At 40.5% G+C, this 22,002-nt stretch overlaps 1 protein-coding gene across 1 annotated transcript in view; it reads right to left on the reverse strand.

The window, feature by feature from the left end:
* The window catches only part of LOC124802791 (succinate dehydrogenase [ubiquinone] iron-sulfur subunit, mitochondrial-like), a 115,455-nt gene that overhangs the window by 76,024 nt on the left and 17,429 nt on the right, over positions 1–22,002 (reverse strand). The window contains exon 2 of the mRNA XM_047263793.1: positions 5,047–5,245. Coding sequence (XP_047119749.1) covers positions 5,047–5,245 — 199 coding nt within the window. The remainder of the gene's footprint in view (positions 1–5,046; positions 5,246–22,002) is intronic.

Genomic DNA, 22,002 nt, shown 5'->3' on the forward strand with positions numbered 1-22,002 from the left:
ATAAGCCAGGCAGAAAAGACACGAAGGCAGACATGTTAAGTTGCAAATTGGCTGTGTTGAGCACACTGGGCAAGGGTGTTTTGGAATGGTGACAAGTATAGGTGAAGGGTAAAGAGTGTTAGGCTTTTAAGTCACAGCCGCTCTTTACCATACATGAGGATTTGTTGTGCAGAGTCACAAAATTCAGACTAAGTGTCATGGCCCCAGCTATTTCCCAAAAAAGTTGTTACAACAGGCTATACCATGTGCTGTCATGTCATGGTGGCCAACAAGCAACGGATAGGTGTGTTGCTAAACAGTTTTGGTGGAGGAATAGGGAGCATGATGTAGAGCAGTGTGTCGGAGAATGTGTACCATACACACAAAGACCAGATATTTCGCATCAGAAAATCCCTTTGCAGAGGTTACCAGAGGCGTTGAAGCCATTTCAAATACTTGGCCTTGGCTTTTGCGAGCCATTCAACAAAACACATGCAGGGAATAGGTACGTGCTTCTGATCATTGGCAATTTTTTATGGTTTCTGGTAATGATAGCAACAGGCCAGTACTGTGGCAGAAGCATTAATTAACAGTTAGGTATTGAAGTTTGGAGTGCTTTAGTCATGGATCAGGGTACAAACTTCATTTCAGAACTAATGACATGAGTTACATATTCCACCCTCAGAGCAATGGAATGATGAAGCCTTCTATGACACTACTTTAAATATGCTAAGTAGCTGCATGAGCACTAGACACAATGACAGGGATATCAACTTCAGTATGTGGTTTGTGTGTACAACTCGAAGACTCATATAGGAATAAGCATGTCACCCTTTGATGTGGTGTACGGGATGAAGATGCCATTCCCCTTTGATATTTTATGGCCTAAATTAGGACAAGATTGTAAATCAGTAAAGAAGTTTACAAGCAGAATACGGGAAGTATGGAGAAACAGATAAAAGGCAAACACAAAGGCTCTGGAATGACAGGAACAGCCAAACAGGCACATGGGAAAACTACTGCAGTATCATATAGGGCAATGGGTATTGGTCACTAATCCCTATATGCTGAAGGGAAAGACAAAGAAGTTCCTGACCATATATCATGGAGCATATCAGGTCACAGAGATGACCTCATCAGTTAATGTAAAGCTACAGTTCCCTATTAAAACGTGTAATGTTCACATCAGTCATGCAGAACCATTTAAAGTTACAATGGTTGCAGTACCACAATTATCCGTGACCAACCCTGTACATGAAGGTGCAGAAGGTAAGGAGAAGGAACTTCTAAAGGTCAGATAGCACAAATTACATGACATGCCTTATGCTGTAACGAGTTAGGTTCTTAATAATAAACAAAAAGCACCAATTTGCTTTTGTTCTACAGTTAGGTTCTTTGCAATATTTTGGAGGTGTTTGATTTATTCATGTTATTTGAGTTTATAAATATGTTTCACACTGTGTTGCGTGATTCAGTGTTTTCATATCATTGAAAAGTGTATTTTTCTTTTATTGTTGCAGGTTATTGTCAGATTTATTTGGTGTTGTTTCTTATTTCTGGTTGTCATTAGTTACTCATTTCAGAAGGTAGGAGGGGACAATTTTTTTCCTCATGTGACAAGAATGTGGGGACATCCTGCATTATAGGGTACAGGATACAAATAAGGCAGCTGGAAGTGTCGTTGACTTCGGATAATAGGGAAGCTCATGTAGTTATGTCGTTAGTGGATTTGGAGAAGTGCACCCAAGGGAGTACTGTTGAGTGTCCAGATAGACCAGTACAGAGTTATATGCACACATGTGAGGCAAATACTTTTATGGGGAAAATAAATGAGACTATTTGCAAAAAGGAAATCTTGTCCACATGTTCTTACTTCCAAAAGGTAGGAAAATAATGGCTGTACTCAGTATTCTTACCAGAAACTGTGTTGACAACATGCTATGAAAAATGGAAACTTAAGGGATTGAGGAAATTAGAGTTGTAAGGAAGTGGTGATATCATTAATAGCACAGCATGTGAGATCATCGGGAAAGCTTTCCATCTTCAGCTACCTTCACTGATATGACTATTATGGCATTGATGTGGAATATGTTGTACTGTACAGAAGGGTCTCTGAGGGTATTACCAACACAACATTTAATTTATCTTAACACCAGCCTTCAGCCTGAACTTATGCATTCATTAGACAAATTTATCAAGTCTCAGCAAGGAAACATTTCAATGGAGCAGATGTTACAAAATGTTCAAAATTCTCAAGGACACTGTCAGCAGAAGATTACATCAGTAATCATTTCAGCTACCAGTTGTGGCATGTTTCTACTAGGTACTTGCGTATTGCATTTCTGTAATAAACACAGACAAGCACAGTCTATGGATCCATTGACACATCAGTTGCCAATTGAGTGGTTAACCAGCATGGGCTGAGGCAATAGTTGATGGAAGTAAACCCACTGCATTTAAGTAGTGTAAGCATTAGATTAAGGATTCTATTGCAATAAGGTCCTGGAAACTGCACTTTAAGAATAACCCCATGTAGTAGTGGATAAGGTAGAAACCCATTTGGGACAAATATTGGCTAAAACTAGCTTTTGCCATCCATGGTACAGAGTTCTGTTGGTTAAGAGTAATTTTAAGGGAAGACTAGTATTGAAAGATTCAGGACAAATTGGTCACACCAGGGGAGATGTGCTGTAACCCAGAAGAGTTTGGTACGTGAATTGTAAATTGTTACAGTTGAATTCCAGCCACAGCCAGGCAGTATGGGTGAGCTCAGGTGATGTGCTAATAGAGTACACCACTGAGCAGTATCGCTGACCATTCCAGCCAGACAAGCTTAGGGTCTCAAGGCATTCACTCACAGTGCCATCTGCATCTTAAACTGGAGAAAATAATGGGCTTTTGAGTTTCAAGGATACCATGTTTACTATTGGGTGATGATGATTGGCTGACTACCTATACAGTGATTAATTTATCAAGTTCTAGCATGAGGCATGCAATATCTTCGGTGTGGTGACTGCAGGACTTGGGGAAACTTCACCAATGGGGCAGCTGGTGTCCAGCCAGGCAGTGCCCTCTGAGGGATTTTGGCCGATGGACTGCAAGCTGTCTACAATTCTGCAGGGGAAGGTGCACCCTTGTGGCCTCCTATCCACCTACATATCATTGGTCACCGCCCTGGTCCACCGCTGGAGGATGAATGGGGCATTGCTGCTTGGCATCAGGGCACCTAGTGTCAGCTATCACATCCAAGCACATGAGATGGGGACAATGATGAGCATGCGTGGGGGTTACTAACTGCTATAGCTCCAGAGGCCAGGATGAGCCACACTCTTCTTCACCTGCTAGTGACCCACATGGTTTTGTGGCAGTTGCCACCCAAAATCCAGGACAATGAATGTCACCAGTGTGATCAGGGCCTCAGCGCATTCTGTAATTGGCTGTACTTGCATGCACATAGTGTGGCCTGGAGACTACTTAGAGTGTTATACAAGCCTGCATGAATAAACACCTGTCAATATTACCACAGCTTAAATGAACGCCCTGGCATGAATCTATGATCTGCCCCCTCCCTCACCATTTCTCTCATCCATCCCAATGTTAGAGAAGTGATTGCTGGATAACTCTCGACACCCAAACATTGTGGTGTGGTAGTAAGATTGGATACTTTGCTAATGTGTAAAACTAGTGGTACATGGCACATCTCCAGCTCGGTAGTATTGGCTTAGCACAATGGGGTGTCATTGTGTGACAAGTCCCATTTTGTTTATGTTTGATTCAGTATCTGTTCTGAGTTATTAGATTTAGTTTGTGATTATTAGATCAATTAAGTTTAAGGTTAAATTTGCAAAGCCAGTGGACTTATGATTATTTACGGGTAATGGTAGACCCAATAACCTAGTACCAGTAAGGTGTCAGTCTTGTGTTAAGTTTAAGGCAAAATTTGTGAAGCCGATGGGCTTATTATTATTTACGGGTAATGGGTGACCCAATAACCTAGTACCAGTAAGGTGTCAGTCTTGTGATCATGCAGGGTACGAACTGCTGTGCACTAAGGTTGTGGCAGCCACACGTTTTACTAGTAGACGTGTTGGTAATTTGGCTCACAATTGTTCAGAGATTCTCATTGCAGTCCACCAAATTCTCAGGTCTCCACACGGGTAGCATGGTTAGCTGGGAACATCAAGTCCTCAAGATCATGAAAAAGTTGTTGTCAGCTACTTTTGCCTTTAGAACAATCTCACATACTGGAAACATCAGTGTCACAATGACCACTTACTTTGGATACTTCCATCCTATTATTTGCTCCCTATGCTGAAAAATTATATTTCATAATCTTTTTAAGTAACTTGTGATACTTATGATGACTCCCAACTTATTCATTATGAGCTTCATGGTTGACAAACCCTGTGCTCTATGGAACTAATTAATGTACCATGATAATCGTACAAGACCTCTACTGTGATTTGAAAAATCAAAGGTGTAATATATTCCAGTACTAAAATATTTAATTCCTGTCCAACAACATCAAAGGTCTATGCAGTACCACCACTATGTGATAAAACTTTTTATGGGTATTCATTATATGAGGTTTTATCAGACATATACACTTTTTTACATGTATATTTTTATTGTTTGATATGTAGTGTTGTGGAATGTGATCTAGTGCCTGTATGATATCTTTGTTTCACTTAGCTTCTGTTTTTGTTATAGTTTTATGTTTTTATTTTTCCTGTAACTGGTTTATGAATTAACTGTACTTCCCTCGTTATATGTTATATGTAATTTTTTACATTTACATATTCTTAAACTAGTTCCACATCCTAACATCTCACACATACAAAAGGATCTATGGTATATGTAAATAAATAAATAAATACATAAATGTTAATCACTTTCTACTGAAAGGATTAAAAGATATGTTTTGCACATTTCCATGATGTGCTCAGCTTTTTCTGCCTGCAACCAAACAAATATTCTGTGGAAATTAAAAATTTATGTCAGTACTAGGTATGAGAGTGATTATTTTTTAAAAAAATCATTAATTTAAAAAGATGGATGGTTGCATACCATTTTTTTAGCATCTCGTTGAGACTGCAAATACTGTATACCACAGTATGTTTGTTCATCTTCTTTCCTCATTAGCCATGGCTCTATGTAAGCATATTGTTTAAAGAAATGGTTCATGTCAACCACAAGATCTTTAATGACATACATGTGTGGCAGAGGATATATTATGGTTGGCTTTTTTAAGTTCTGATCAATAAAACTGAAAACAAGTGATAAAAGATATTTGTTTACAGTACAGAACACAGTGAACCACTTTGTTTTATAACTAATATTCTTTCATAACATTCCTACAAAACAATTTACAGGGTGACCATTATTGAACTATATGAAATAAAATCATCATGACTTCTGAATGGTTTGTGTTACAATGCTCAAACTGCATAGCTGGTGTGCATGATGGGAATCAGCACACCCATGCACATGCACCTTGTTGTTGTCAGCCATTTGCACATGAAAATGTCACGGTACAGCATGCCTGAGCATATAGCACTTGAGAAGCAATAACAGCCAAGCCGCAACTCAAAGGAAGTTTACAACCAAGTTCAAGCTGAAGATGACTGGTCCAAGTGTGCTAACAATCAAAATTTCATTCACAGTTTTGAGAGAATGGGTAGTGTTCGTGATGACAGTGTTGACAATGTTGGTCAGACAAAAAGGGTGAAAATGCCTGAAAACACTGAGAAGACGTGCGCTGTCTTTCAACCCACCCCCAGGAAATCAATCAGATGAGCTGCACAACAGGTGGGAATCACCCAGGAGACACTGAGACAAATTGTTGTTGAAGACCAGCATCTCTTCCCACACAAAATTCAAACCCATCAGCCATTAAGCCCCAGGGAACAGCGATTGTGTTTCACCAACACTATCATCCACAGAATTGATAAACTGGACTTTGATGTGAAAATGGTTTGGTTTAGCGAAGAAGCCCCCTTTCATTTGGATGGACTTATCAATATGCAAAATTGGCACATTAGGGGACTGAGACTCTGCATTTTGCGATAGATAAGTCCCTTCACCCTCAATGGGTGACTGTGTGGTGTGCAATGTCCAGTCACAGAATAATTGGTGGGATATTCCTTGATGGTACTGTGACTACCAAACAGTACGTGAAGGTTTTCGTAGATGATTTTATCCTCATTATATAAAGTGGCCCTGATTTCTATAAGATGTGGTTCATGCAAGACAGAGCTCGACCCCATCAAAGCAGAAGAGTGTTTGATGCCCTGAGGAGCACTTTGGAGACCGCATTCTGGCTCTGAGGTACCCACGGCCCACTGACATGGGGCTCAATTGGCCACAATATTCTCCGGATCAGAACACATGCGACTCCTTTTTGTGGGCCTTTATTAAAGACAAGATGTACAGCAATAACTCCCAAAACCATTGCTGAGCTGAAAATAGCTATTCAGGAGGTCATCGATAGCATCCATGTTACATTACTTCAGTGGGTTATGCAGAATTTCACTATTCATCTGTGCCACATCATCGGTAAGGATGGCAGCCCTATCAAACATGTCATAACCTAAATGCAAATCTCTGTAGTGACATTTACATGTTGAATAAAGTGTGTGCATGCCACAGTTTGAAACCAATTTATGTTCTTTTCATATAGTTCAATAATTGTCACCCTGTATATAATGTAGATATGAAAATAGTACGTTAAGTGCAAACAAAAGAATTTGTAAAACTACTTAAAAGCAGCTTTAAAATAACATTACAGGATTTGAATGAGTTGTTTGAAAAGAGTTTTAATCACATATTATAACAAAGATTGAAATATTTCCACACATGTTCTTCATAGCTATTAAAACGTTTATCCCGTATAATTACTATATTCATCATTATCTTTAAAAGTAAACAATATCACAAGCAAACATCTCTACACAAAGGGAGTGTGTGCACATGTGCGCACACACACACACACACACACACACACACACACACACACACACAACTAGAGAGAGAGAGAGAGAGATCTGCTATTGTTTTCTATCTACATAAATGATCTTTTGGATAGGGTGGGTAGCAATGTGCAGCTGTTTGCTGATGATGCTGTGGTGTACGGGAAGGTGTCGTCGTTGAGTGACTGTAGGAGGATACAAGATGACTTGGACAGGATTTGTGATTGGTGTAAAGACTGGCAGCTAACTCTAAATATAAATAAATGTAAAGTAATGCAGATGAATAGGAAAAAGAATCACGTAATATTTGAGTACTCCATTAGTAGTGCAGCGCTTGACACAGTCACATTGATTAAATATTTGGGCGTAACATTGCAGAGTGATATGAAGTGGGACAAGCATGTAATGGCAGTTGCGGGGAAGGCGGATAGTCGTTTTCGGTTCATTGGTAGTATTTTGGGAAGATGTAGTTCATCTGTAAAGGAGACCGCTTATAAAACACTAATAGGACCTATTCTTGAGTACTGCTTGAGCATTTGGGATCACTATCAGGTCGGATTGAGGGAGGACATAGAAGCAATTCAGAAGCGGGCTGCTAGATTTGTTACTGGTAGGTTTCATCATCATGCGTGTGCTACGGAGATGCTTCAGGAACTTGGGTGGGAGTCTCTAGAGGAAAGGCGACGTTCTTTTTGTGAATCACTACTGAGGAAATTTAGAGAACCAGCATTTGAGGCTGACTGCAGTACAATAGATTTTATAAAAGTAGCATCTTTGATTGTATGGGAAGTGTACAACATGGCATAAACAAAAAAATTTTCTGTCCATAGGAATATTACAACTAAAGGCTGGCAACGATTTCTTAATAACATTTCACATGTACCATGAAGATATATTTCTAAAGAAAGTGCCTCACACAAAGTGGACAACTCTTATAACTCATTATCGGTTCAAGATATGAAAAAAGGTTTTTCAAAAGATCATAACAGTAAACTAAGAAAGAAATATTTGTCTGCATGATAACACTCAAAATATTTTTATCAAACAATTAGAAGGAACTATAGTTTCCTAAATCAAACTATTTACTTTTTTAAATAACATTCAAGAGATCTTGTAAAGAGAGTACGGTCATACAGTTCTTGTTCATGTGTCAACAAAACTTATCAGTCTTTGAAAATGTAAGTAATTGGATAGATAAAAGGTCTACTCACTAAGCGATGGCAGGAGAAGCTTTTATATTTATGTTTTCTTGTCACTGCTTGGTGAGTGGATTTTTTATCTATTGAATCATTTATAGTTCTTGTTAATGGCATTCTCTGTACCACATGAGACTATAACTCAAACTACGGCCAGACCGATGTGCCTCACTTGGCACCTAGATACACTGTTACTCACCTGGTGCCAAGTACTTGGATGCTTGGTGGCCACACTGGAACAGCAATGCCAGTCGCCATAGGCATAGTGCTAGCTCACACTGTCAAAATGTTTCTTCCAATGCTGAGTTAGAAAATGCTTCTGTCAGAAAATGTTTCTTTGAAATGAGGAAACTCCCATCATGTTGGGTACATAGTACTAACTGTGAGAGAAATTTATGTGGTGAACTCAACATGTTGTACAAACAACTTTGGGAGTTTCAAGGCAAATTTTTTGGTTATTTATGAATGACTGCAAAATCATTTAACATCTTTCTCATGGCTACTACAGAAAAACTACAAAAAGAAAATATTAATTACAAAGCTAGTTTATCTCCTGAGGAGTGTCTAGTGGTAGCATAAAGATGAATAAATATAAATTCAATATGTGAAAAACATGTGGCAAACTCTGAAGATTGGACATTTTAATACAGCATAGCACTTTCATATGCTGTTGTTTGCTTTCGCTTTCTAAAATACTAGAATCTCTGTGTTCGGAGATCACTGTAGTATTTTCTTTTTTTTTTTTCTTAAATTGTAACTGTTTGAAAAAGTGACAAGATGTTGTGGCAACATCATCAGCTACATTTCCATTTTGCACTTTGCTGGTTGACTTGTGCAGTTCCTTAAGTTTATTATATCAGGATTAGAAACTGAGTGTACAATTGGTACCAAAGTGAAATAATAATGTCTTCAAAGAGTCCACGGGTGTACTGCCAGTTCATAGTGTCCAATGGGTCAGTAAGGACCTGCAGTAGACCTGTGAACTGTACACTGTGAGAAACTGAAGAATCACAATAATATATTCATTATTTTTAATTTCAGATTTTTAGCTATTGGACATAGTTATAGATCTCCTGGGTACCATTTTTGTCTAGGCTGCTCAGCATAGTAAAGGAGACTTGTCAAATACTCTGGGGCTCACTGAAGGCTAAAGACTTGCCATCGCTACTATTGTGCAATGGTAAAACAATGCCAACAACTTTTTTGTGAAATGGAATTTTCCAAGCTGCATTGGTGCACCAGATGGGGAAGACATGGATGTAAAAGGCAAATATCACAGTGGACCTATGAATTACAGCTACAAACAATACTCTTTTATTTTAAAGCAGGCTGTAGTAGATACAAATTGTAAGTTTGTTGTCATTGACACTGCCACAGAAGGGCAATAAAGTGACTTGATGAACTTCTGAGATTTAGCATTGCTTCAAATACTAGACTCAAGTCACCTCAACATTCCCACGACAAGACAGATTCCAGGAACAAATGTCACACTTCCATTGCTTTTAATTGGGGATGATGGCTATCCTCTACTGGATTACTTGGTGAAACCTTTTCCTGAAAGGTATTCTGATGACAGAAAAAGTGTGTACAGTTACTTCTTTAGAGATCTCACTGAAGCATTGACTGTGAATTTGGCATAATAGCAACAAAGTGCAGAGTACTGCAAAAAAGCTATTCAAACTGATGTAAGTATTGCCATAATAATTAAAAAAGCAGTATGTACTCTCCATAACTTTGTGATGGAGCATGAACAACTCGAAAAAACAACTGATACAAAATTTTTGCCAACATTCAGTTCCCAAGGACCTCAGCACAGATGCAAAAACAGTGCAATACATATGAGGAATATGTTGTTGTTGTTGTTGTTGTTGTTGTTGTTGTTGTAGTCTTCAGTCCTGAGACTGGTTTGATGCAGCTCTCCATGCTAATCAATCCTGTGCAAGCTCCTTCATCTCCCAGTACCTACTACAACCTACATCCTTCTGAATCTGCTTAGTGTATTCATCTCTTGGTCTCCCTCTACCATTTTTACCCTCCATGCTGCCCTCCAATGCAAAATTTGTGATCCCTTGATGCCTCAGAACATGTCCTACCAACCAGTCCCCTCTTCTTGTCAAGTTGTGCCACAAACTCCTCTTCTCCCCAATTCTCTCCAATACCTCCTCATTAGTTATGTGATCTACCCATCTAATCTTCAACATTCTTCTGTAGCACCACATTTCGAAAGCTTCTATTCTCTTCTTGTCAAAACTATTTATTGTCCATGTTTCACTTCCATACATGGCTACACTCAATACAAATACTTTCAGAAACGACTTCCTGACACTTAAATCTATACTTGATGTTAACAAATTTCTCTTCTTCAGAAACGCTTTCCTTGCCATTGCCAGTCTACATTTTATATCCTCTCTACTTCGACCATCATCAGTTATTTTGCTCCCCAAATAGCAAAACTCCTTTACTACTTTAAGTGTCTCATTTCCTAATCTAATTCCCTCAGCATCACCCGACTTAATTCGACTACATTCCATTATCCTCGTTTTGCTTTTGTTGATGTTCATCTTATATCCTCCCTTCAAGACACCATCCATTCCGTTCAACTGCTCTTCCAAGTCCTTTGCTGTCTCTGACAGAATTACAATGTCATCGGCAAACCTCAAAGTTTTTATTTCTTCTCCCTGGATTTTAATACCTACTCCGAATTTTTCTTTTGTTTCCTTTACTGCTTGCTCAATATACAGATTGAATGACATCGGGGAGAGGCTAGAACCCTCTCTCACTCCCTTCCCAACCACTGCTTCCCTTTCATGCCCATCGACTCTTATAACTGCCATCTGGTCTCTGTACAAATTGTAAATAGCCTTTCACTCCCTGTATTTTACCCCCGCCACCTTTAGAATTTGAAAGAGAGTATTCCAGTCAACATTGTCAAAAGCTTTCTCTAAGTCTACAAATGCTAGAAACGTAGGTTTACCTTTCCTTAATCTTTCTTCTAAGATAAGTCGTAAGGTCAGTATCGCCTCACGTGTTCCAACATTTCTACGGAATCCAAACTGATCTTCCCCAAGGTCGGCTTCTACTGGTTTTTCCATTCATCTGTAAATAATTCGCATTAGTAATTTGCAGCTGTGACTTATTAAACTGATAGTTCGGTAATTTTCACATCTGTCAACACCTACTTTCTTTGGGATTGGAATTATTATATTCTTCTTGAAGTCTGAGGGTATTTCGCCTGTCTCGTAAATCTTGCTCAACAGATGGTAGAGTTTTGTCAGGACTGGCTCTCCCAAGGGCGCCAGTAGTTCTAATCGAATGTTGTTTACTCCCGGGGCCTTGTTTCGACTCAGGTCTTTCAGTGCTCTGTCAAACTCTTCACGCAGTACTGTATCTCCCATTTCATCTTCATCTACATCCTCTTCCATTTCCATAATATTGTCCTCAAGTACATCGCCCTTGTATAGACCCTCTGTATACTCCTTCCACCTTTCTGCTTTCCCCTCTTTGCTTAGAACTGGAACTGGGTTTCCATCTGAGCTCTTGATCTTCATACAAGTGGCTCTCTTTTCTCCAAAGGTGTTTTTAATTTTCCTGTAGGCTGTATCTATCTTACCCCTAGTGAGATAAGCCTCTACATCGTTACATTTGTCCTCTAGCCATGCCTGCTTAGCCATTTTGCACTTCCTGCCGATCTCATTTTTGAGACATTTGTATTCCTTTTTGCCGCTTCATTTACTGCATTTTTATATTTTCTCCTTTCATCAATTAAATTCAATATTTCTTATGTTACCCTAGGATTTCTACTAGCCCTCGTCTTTTTACCTACTTGATCCTCTGCTGCCTTCACTACTTCATCCCTCAGACCTACCCATTCGTCTTCTATTGTATTTCTTTCCCCCATTCCTGTCAATTGTTCCCTTATGCTGTCCCTGAAACTCTGTACAACCTCTGGTTTAGTCAGTTTATCCAGGTCCCATCTCCTTAAATTCCCACCTTTTTGCAATTTCTTCATTTTTAATCTGCAGTTCATAACCAATAGATTGTGGTCAGAGTCCACATCTGCCCCTGGAAATGTCTTACAATTTAAAACCTGGTTCCTAAATCTCTGTCTTACCATTATATAATCTATCTGATACCTTTTAGTATCTCCAGGATTCTTCCATGTATACAACCTTCTTTTATGATTCTTGAACCAAGTGTTAGCTATGATTAAGTTATGCTCTGCGCAAAATTCTACTAGACGGCTTCCTCTTTCATTTCTTAGCCCCAATCCATATTCATCTACAATGAGGAATATCTGGATAACTATTTCAATGGGAGTGGTTTGGTGCCCTGGTAAATTAACTGTCTGTCTCAAAACATTATTGAACATGATGGTCATGACATGGAATGTATTCAGAATTAAATTACCTACAAAATTAAAAATTCTGTAAACCACTATGATTACTGCTGTGGAATTGCAATTGTTAACTAATTTGTAGTTGCTTTCATGAATAAAAATAAAACTGAAACTTACTGGAGCTACCAGTTTCCTTTGCAACACCTTCCTACATCTTTAGAACCATTAATTTTTATGAAGATCATGTGCTAGATTCCACAGATTTTCTCTTTTGAAAATTTATGATATTAATGCTTCATCACACATGGTAGAGAAGAAAAAAATGCAATTATATATGCAGAAGTGTTTATCAGGTAGTATAATCTTTGAAGCCACTGGGTGGCAATCCAGGAAGAACCAACATGACTGTTCATCTAATGATACACCGAGCAACTAGCTTAGTCATCTAGTGCTCAGTGTGGCTGGTCTCAAAAAGTCACAGCTGTCTGCTTAGCAAAGTGGGTTGCCATCTGAGTAGCAAGGTACCTAGGTGCCATATGAGGCACATCCAGTGTGACTGTAACCTCAGGTAATTATCATTCTTCAGTGTGGAGTATTCTTTAAAATAAGTTCAAACTAACTCCAGCTGTATAAATTTTGCACACCTGTAGAAAAAAATATGTGTGCCAACTCCCAGTGTGCTTGTGAACAAGCAGATTCTATTTGCAGTCACTGGGTTTTTTTGTGCTTTTTTATACCCTGAGGTTAAAATATATATGACAACTGAGTGGACAACACTAACTGTTAAATATGGCCTGTAATTTGATTTTCAACAACAAAGAATTTGTCTGCAGCAGACATTCAACACCAGATATGAGAGGTGTATGGCCCTAAAGCAGTGGGTGACAGTAATGTGTGTAAATGGGAAATGCCATTCTAAGATAAGTGAGACAGTGTTGAACAGTGATCAGGTTGACCTGCTGTAATTGGAGACAATTTAGAACAAGCAGTTGATACAGAAATTGTTGAAAACTTGTTCACGATTTCTACTGCTATTCCCACATCTGTGCAAGAGACTGCTACACAGAATGTCTGAAAAGATAAAGTTAAGAAAATTTTGTTTGTGTCAGGTTCTCACACTGCTTTCAGTGAAGCATTTTAACAGGAGAATGGCCAGTGCTTTAAAATTTGTGATCCAATTTTCAGTGAGGAAAATTAACTTCTAGACTACATTGTAGCTGGAACAGTGAGTGTCTTGCATGGCTCCATCAACAAAATATCAGTCAGTAGAATGTTGGCACAGGAATTCTTGAACAAAGTGAAAGCCAAAGAAACCATTTCAATGTGCAAGATTGTAGCAACTTTTGTTTGGGCAGATTTGGTGCTCTGTTAGTTATCTTTATGTCACAAGGAACAACAACAAATTCAGCTGCTTACTTATGGCCTTGAGTAACTTTCAGCAAACTATACAGCAGAAGTGATATGGCTTACTGTCATCTGGAGGGTTTTTTTTTTCCCTTGCATGCCAATTCATGACCTCATTCTGTCACTCATGCTCAAGAGTTAATCATATCATTTGGATGGGAGCAAATGGACCAACCCCTATAGAACCAAGATGTTGCAACAAGAGATTACCTCTTGTTATGCTACCTGACGGGATTATTCACTGGTTAATAGTTTGACAATGACGGAAGAAGTGAAAAAAAGTAGTTGAAGATTGGTTGTACTAGCAGGTGGATGGCGTCCATGATGTGGGCATAAGCAAATTAGTACAATACTACAATAATTTGTTAAATAATGGAGGAAACTGTGTAGAAAAAAGCTTATGGTTTAAGAAATGGAATAGAAAAAAAATTGGCAATACCTTTACTAGTTTCATTGTTACTGAAATACAGATATTACTTTAAAAAATGTGTAGGAAAAAAGGTTGAGGTATAAATGGTAAAATAAAAAATATTTGGTGATATAATTACTAGTTTTCTTGTTATTAAAATATAGACCCTACTTTAAAAATGATCCCTCCACATGTGCTGATGATAAATATCTATCACATATAGGTTTACCTTTACATCCAACACCAGCATGTCCAAACCACAGTATCTGAATATCTCACGGGATCAGGCATTGTTGGTTTGGGATCAGGCATTGGGAAAGGTAGTGTTCAATAGTGATAAGGTCATGGGCATTAGGGATGTTAGTGTAAAAGGAAGTGACATCAGTCATGATGAGCAGGGCACCATGTGGTAAAGGAACAGGAACTGTGGAGAGTCAGTGGAGGAAATGGTCGGTATCTTTTATATAGGAGGGTAGGTTGCAGAGCAGAGATTCTCTCAATAGGGGCACATTAATGGGCCACAATGGAGTGCCCTGATTGGTTGGGTTTATGGACTTAAGAAAGCATGTAGGAGGTTGGAATGTGTGGAGTGGTAGGGGTGAGGAGAGAGATGGACTCTGAGGAGAGATTCTAGGAAGGACCTAAGGATTTGAGGAGCAACTGGAAATCCTGCTGGATTTGTGGAATGGGATCACCTGTGCTGTAGAGTCACTGTGCAGGGTTTGTATGGGGACGAATCTGACAACTGGTGGAGACAAAGTTTGGTTTAAATGGTCAAATCTAAAGGCATTCATACCGTGCCTTTACTTACGCCAGAACACAGGTATACTGAACTCTGTTTTTAATAAATAAATAAATAAAATAATTTTTTTGTTTCTCCCCTATAGCATTACTTGTTTCACAACACATCAGTCTTTCAATAATTCTTTAGCATGTGCGTCTGCAAAGTTACAGTGTATCCCAGGGACCTTACAAATGCTTTTTAAAATTCACAGGCTAATTGTAGAGTAGTCCTCATTCTTGCTATGAGTAATTTCATTGCTTACTGGAGTAAAATGATCTCAATCAGAAATTTGCTGTCTTGTGTCTTTTACAAAGACTTAAGGCAACCAGCTAACTCTTTTTTTGGCTGTAAAAGGGCGAAAAATCTTCACTCTCTTTCTGAACAATAATGGACTACTTTTGATGCAACCATTTTCCTGCTGCAAAGAGTTTTTTTTTGTATGAAACAAAAGATTGCACTGTAATATATAAAATAGTGCAAACAGAGACACAGGATAAGTAAGAAACATGAGGAGCAATAATGTGAAAAAGAAGATTGCTACTCACTGTAAAGATATCACATTGAGTTGCACACAGGTACAACGAAAATACTGTCACATCTGAGCTTTTGGCCAAAGACTTCTACAGAAAAAAGGAAAACACATACACATTCACACAAGCAGGTACACCTCATGCCCATATGACTGCTATCTCTGGCCAGACTGCAACAATCATATTGAACAAAAGCGCCAATCTGGAGTGAGGCAGGGAAGAGGGAGGAATAGCAGAGTATGGATGGAAGGAGAGAAGAGCACTGTCTGGCGGAGTGTGTAGGGACTAGAAGGCAGCAGGAAAAGGCTGCCAGGAGCAGCACCGGGAGGCTGTGGCTATGGCAAAGGGAGGGGGGCAGGGGGGGGGGGGGGGGGAATTGGGAGCATAAAAGGAGAGATGCTCTGAGAAGAGCAAAGGTCGATGGGTGCATTGGCAGAGAGCAGCACACACAACGAGGATTAGGAGATAGGAATTGAGAGAGGCGATAGGATACAGGGGGTGAAAACTTGGGTGGAGGCTCTTCAGGCTGTAGGTTATCGCAGGTTATCCCCACACACTCCACCCAGCAGTTTCCACCACCTCTGTCCTATCACCTCCTTCTATTCACAACCCCTCACCCCCATTGTGCACCTCCTCCTTCCAGTGCACCCACCAATCTTTTCCCCCTCTGTGTTCCTCTCCTTCTCTCCTTCTCCACTCCCCGTTCCTCCCCACCCTCTCTCCCAGAGCCTTCAGGCACTACACCTGGCAGCCTTAGCCTGCCACCTTCTAGTACCAGCACACTTTGCCAAACAGTGCTCTCCTCTCCCTCCACCTATACATTCAGACAACGGAAAAGAAAGGATGGAATGTAACAATATTATGAAAAGGATGGTTGCTACTCACCATATAGCAGAGATGGTGAGTTGCAGATAGGCACTACAAAAGAACTGCCAGAAAGTGAGTTTTTGGCCAACAAGGCCTTTGTCAAAAACAGACAATATACAGACATGCAGATGCAACCCACAATGACATGACCACAGTCTCTGCCAACTGAAGCAAGACTGCGAGCAGCAGCACATGATGGGAGAGGCAACCGGGTAATGGGGGTAACGAGGAGGCTGGATGGGGAGGGGGGAGTGACAGCATGGTGGGGTGGAGGATGGTAAAGTGCAGCTTGTGGAAGCGTACAAGGACAAGGTGGAGAGAGGGTGGGGAAGCTAGGTGCAGTCAGGAGGTCAGATGGAGGGCGGGGGAGGGGTTGACAACTGAGTTCACTCCTCCATCCAACCATGATCCACCCCCACTGCCCCCAAATCACCCACTGTTAACTTTTCAGAATTTCTTAACCTCAAACCTTGCCTCACTATCATTCCCCAAATCCCCCAACATGCAAATTAACTTTATATCCACAGAAAGAACTGCAATCCACCACCTAAAAACTGATCACAACCTTATAATCCTATCTGCTGACAAAGGCTCCACCAATCTTGTTTTGAACTGCAATGATTACCTGGCAGAAGGACTCCACCAGTTGTCAGATTCATCCACCTACAAACCCTGCCATAGTGACTCCTCTCCACAGGTGACCCCATTCCACAAATCCAGCAGGATTTCTAGTCGCTCCTCAAATCCTTAGGTCCTTCCCAGAATCTCTTCCTGGAGTCCACCTCTCTCCTCACCCCTACCACCCCACACACTCCTACCTTCTACATGCTTCCTAAAGTCCATAAACCCAGCCAATCAGGGCACTCAATTGTGGCCCGTTACTGCGCCCCCACTGACGGAATCTCTACTCTCTTAGACCAACACCTTCAGCCCATTACTTGCCACCTACCCTCCTATATAAAATACACCAACCATTTCCTCCACTGACTCTTCACAGTCCCTGTTCCTTTACCACACGGTGCCCTGCTCATCACTACTGATGCACCTCACTTTACACTAACATCCCTAACACCCATGACCTTATCACTATTGAACACTACCTTTCCCAATGCCCAATGGACTCCAAACCAACAACCTCCTTCCTAGTAACCATAACCAACTCCAACACCCACAATTACTTCTCCTTTGAAGGCATTACCTACAAACAAATTCAGTTTACAGCTATGGGTACCTGCATGGCACCATCCTATGCCATATAGAAGAATCTTTCCTAAGCACCCACAATCCCAAACCCCTCAGCTGGTTCAGATTCACTGATGACATCTTCGTGATACGGATCGAGGGTGAGGACACCCTGTCCACATTCCTCCAGAAGCTCAACATCTTCTTCGCCATTGCTTCATCTGGTCCTTCTCAACCCAACAAGCCATCTTCATCATTGTTGACCTCCACCTCAAAGATGGCTACATCAGTACATCCATCCATATCAACGCCAACAACCAGCAGCAACACCTCCACTTCAACAGTGGCCACCCATTCCATAACAAGAAGTCCCTTCCACACAGCCTAGCCACTTGTGGCCATCGCACCTGTAGTGGTGAGCATTCTCTCTCAAAATATTCTGAGGGTATCACTGAAGCCTTTACTGACCATAATTACACTCCTAATCTTGTACAAAAACAGATCTCCCATGTGTTATCTTTCCAGTCACCCACCACCTGCCAAAGTCCCACCATCTGTGACAGAGGAGCATTCCCCTCATAAGACAGTGCCACCAAGGACTGGAGCAACTGAATTACATTCCCCATCATGGTTTCAACCACCTCCCATCATGTCCTGAAATGAGAAATGTCCTACCTACTACCCTTCCCACACCTCTCACAATGGTATTCAGCTACCCACCAAACCTAAACAATATCCTCATCCATTCCTAAACAGCCCCTGCTTCCAACCACTTCCCTCGTGGCCCATATCCCTGTAATAGACCTAGATGCAAGATCTATCCCATACGTCCTCCAATCATCACCTACTCCAGTCCGATCACAAACATCACCTATCCCATCAGAGGCAGGGCTATCTGTGAAACCAGTCATGAGATCTACAAACTAAGCTGTAACCACTGTGCCGCATTCTATGTGTGCATGAGAACCAATAAACTATCAATCCACATGAATGGCAACTGACAAACTGTGGCCACGAAACAGCTGGACAACCGTGTTGCTGAGCTCACTGCCCAACATGACGTTCTTCAGTTAAATTACTGTTTTGCAACCTGTGCCACCTAGATCATTCCCACCAACACCACCTTTTCTGAACTGTGCAGGTGGAAACTTTCTCTGCAATATATCCTATGTTCGTGTAACCCTCCTGGCCTCAACCTTCATTAGTCATTGTCCTTACCCATCGAGCTCCTTCCCTGTTTCCATTCCAGCATACACAGACCTCTATTCCGCCTACCCACCCTCATTCTTTTTACTTCTCTCCTTTTCCACTACCAACTGCCCTCATCCTTCATCTAAACTCCTGACTGCATCTATCTTCCCAAGCCTCTCTCCACCTCATCCCTGTACACTCCCATAAGCTGCACTTCACCATCCCCCATCCCTACCCTGCTATCCTTCCCCCTCCCCGTCCAGCCCCTCCTTACCCCCATCACCCTGTTGCCTCTCCCATCATGTGCTGCTGCTCACAGTCTGGCTTCAGCTGCCAGACACCGGGGTCATGTGTGTGTGAGTTGCATTTGTGTGGGTGTGTGCGTGTATGTTGTCTATAATCGACAAAGGCCTTGCTGGCCGAAAGCCCTCTTTCAGACAGTCTTTTTGATGTGCCTATCTGCAATTCAGCATCTCCTCCTGTACATTGCTATTCTTCCCTGTTCCATGCCCAACTCTGGATTGCTGCTTTCACTCAGTGCAACAACTAAAGATTGGCCATAGCACCCAGAGATAGTGATCATGTGTCCATGAAGTGTGCCTGCTTGTGTGAATGTGTATGTGTTTTCCGTTCTTTTCAAAGAAAGCTTTGGCCAAAATCTCAGTGTATAACAGTCTCTTCGTTGTGCCTGTCTCTAACACAATGTGTCGTCTTTACAGGTAGTAGCAATCTATCCTTTTCACAACAGTTTTGATGTTCCTGCCTGAACCTTCCACTGTTTCATGAGAGGATGAGCATCATAAGTACCACAAACTTATTGAATTTTCATGTAATATCTGTTTCAGTGATCATCAGTTTTTTGCTGCCCAGCTGGCCGTTGTGGCCAAGCAGTTCTAGGTGCTTCAGTCTGGAACCGCGCGACCGCTACGGTCGCAGGTTCGAATCCTGCCTCGGAACCTGCCTCGGGCATGGATGTGTGTGATGTCCTTAGGTTAGTTAGGTTTAACTAGTTCTCAGTTCTAGGGGACTGATGACCTCAGATGTTAAGTCCCATAGTACTCAGAGCCATTTGAACCATTTTTTTTGCTGCCCAAATAGCAAAACTCATCTATGGCTTTGAATATTTGATTTCCTAATCTAATTCAATCAGCATCACTTTATTTAATTTGATCAATTCCATTATTCCTGTTTGACTTTTGATGATCATCTTGTAACTCCAGAATGAAATTTTCATTCTGCAGCACATCATGTGCACTTATATGAAACTTCCTGGCAGATGAAACTGTTTGTGAAAGGCAAAGGTTCAGAGTTCAAGTCTTGGTCCACCACAAACTTTTAATTTTTCAAGAAGTTTCATATTAACACACATTCTGCTTCAGAGTGAAAATTTCGTTCTGTAAACATCTCCCAGGCTGTTGCTAAGCCATGTCTCCCCAACATCCTTTCTTCCAGAAGTGGTAGTCTAGCAAGTTTTGTAGGACAGCTTCTGTGAAGTCTGGAAGGCAGGAGATAAGGTACTGGCAAAAGTAAAGCTGTGAGGTTGTGTCATAAGTCATGCTTAGTTAGCTTAATTGGTAGGGCACTTGCCCATAAAAGGCAAAGGTCCTGAGCTCAAGTCTCAGTCCAACACACAGTTTTAATTTGCCAGGAAGTTTCATATGAGTGCATACTCCACTGCGGAGTGCAAATTTCATTCTGGAAACATCCCCCAGGTTGTGGCTAAGCCATGTCTCCACAATATCTTTTCTTCTAGGAGCGCTATTCTAGAAAGTTTTACAGGAGAACTTCTTTGAAGTTTGGAAGGTAGGAGATGAGATATGCTGGAAGTAAAGCTGTGAGGATGGATTGTGCATTGTGCTTGGGTAGCTCACTCGGTAGAGCATTTGTCCACGAGAGACAAAGGTCCCATATTTGAGTCTCAGTCCAGCACACTGTTTTAATCTGACGGGAAGTTTCATCTTGTAACCCGTTTTATAGAGACTATTGATTCAGTTCAAATGCTTCTTCAAGTTCTTTACTGTCTTACAGAATTACAGTTTCACTGGCATGCATGAATTTTTTAATTTCTTCTCCCTGAACTATAATTCCATTTCCAAATTTCTCATTTATTTCTTTCATTGCTTCCTCAATGTACAGATTAAATAACATTGAGGGTACACGACAACCTTGTCTCATTCCTTTCTCAACCACCACTTCCCTTAGACTCATACCATTCACCCTGTCTTCTGTTCAAGTTATATATAACTTTTTGCTCCCTGTATTTTATCCTTGATACTTTCAGAGCTTCGAAGAGTTTATTCCAGTCAACATTACCAACAGAATTATTACAATCTGATGACCTAGAATCAAAGTGGATTGAATTTTCAGATCTACTTTCATCAGGCTTAGGGTGTGCAAATAATTACGTATCTCAAAAGTCTTCAAAGTACCTTATTACTTTAAAACTGGACAAGTGTCATTAGCATTGTGGAATGACCTGAAGATGGAATTAGATCATCTAGTGTAACAAGACATCCTCATACTCCTCACATTAAGTCAATAGACAACATCACTGGTAGTTTTATACAAACCAAATGGTTCCTTTCGTCTTTACAATAATTCCAAAGCAACCATAAATATACACTCAGGTATTGCTTTCTATCCCATTCCATGGCCACAAGAGCCGATGTCACAACTATCTGGTGGCCAGCACTTCTCTAAAATTGTCTATCTTATCTGAACAGTGCCATCAAACCCTCACCCATTCCCCTCCCCCACTCTACCTCTCCTGCCTTTCCACGTTTTCTGTAAAACTATCTCTCTTCAACTGTTTCTATGCATATTCAGCAAATTTTATGATTTTGTAAGTAGTTTAGCAAAAATGAAGCCCTATTCAAAAATATTACTTAAATGAACTTTACTGACGAAAAATATTGCTTATGACAAAATCTATGTACTATAGTTTATGGCAGCTACTGTGTATACATTTTAAATATGGAATTGGAAAGCTCTAGTAGAACATATACATAATTCAGGAGTAGAGGTAATAACTCACTGAATAGTAGAGGCATTGAGTCATTGACTACTAAACTGAATCAAAGACTTGGTGTATTTGTGTATGTGTGTTTATGTGTACTCTAGCTGGGAAAACAATTTGTCCATAAGCTAGCAAAGTTT

Source organism: Schistocerca piceifrons, chromosome 6, assembly GCF_021461385.2.
Source record: "Schistocerca piceifrons isolate TAMUIC-IGC-003096 chromosome 6, iqSchPice1.1, whole genome shotgun sequence".
Classification (NCBI taxonomy): domain Eukaryota; kingdom Metazoa; phylum Arthropoda; class Insecta; order Orthoptera; family Acrididae; genus Schistocerca; species Schistocerca piceifrons.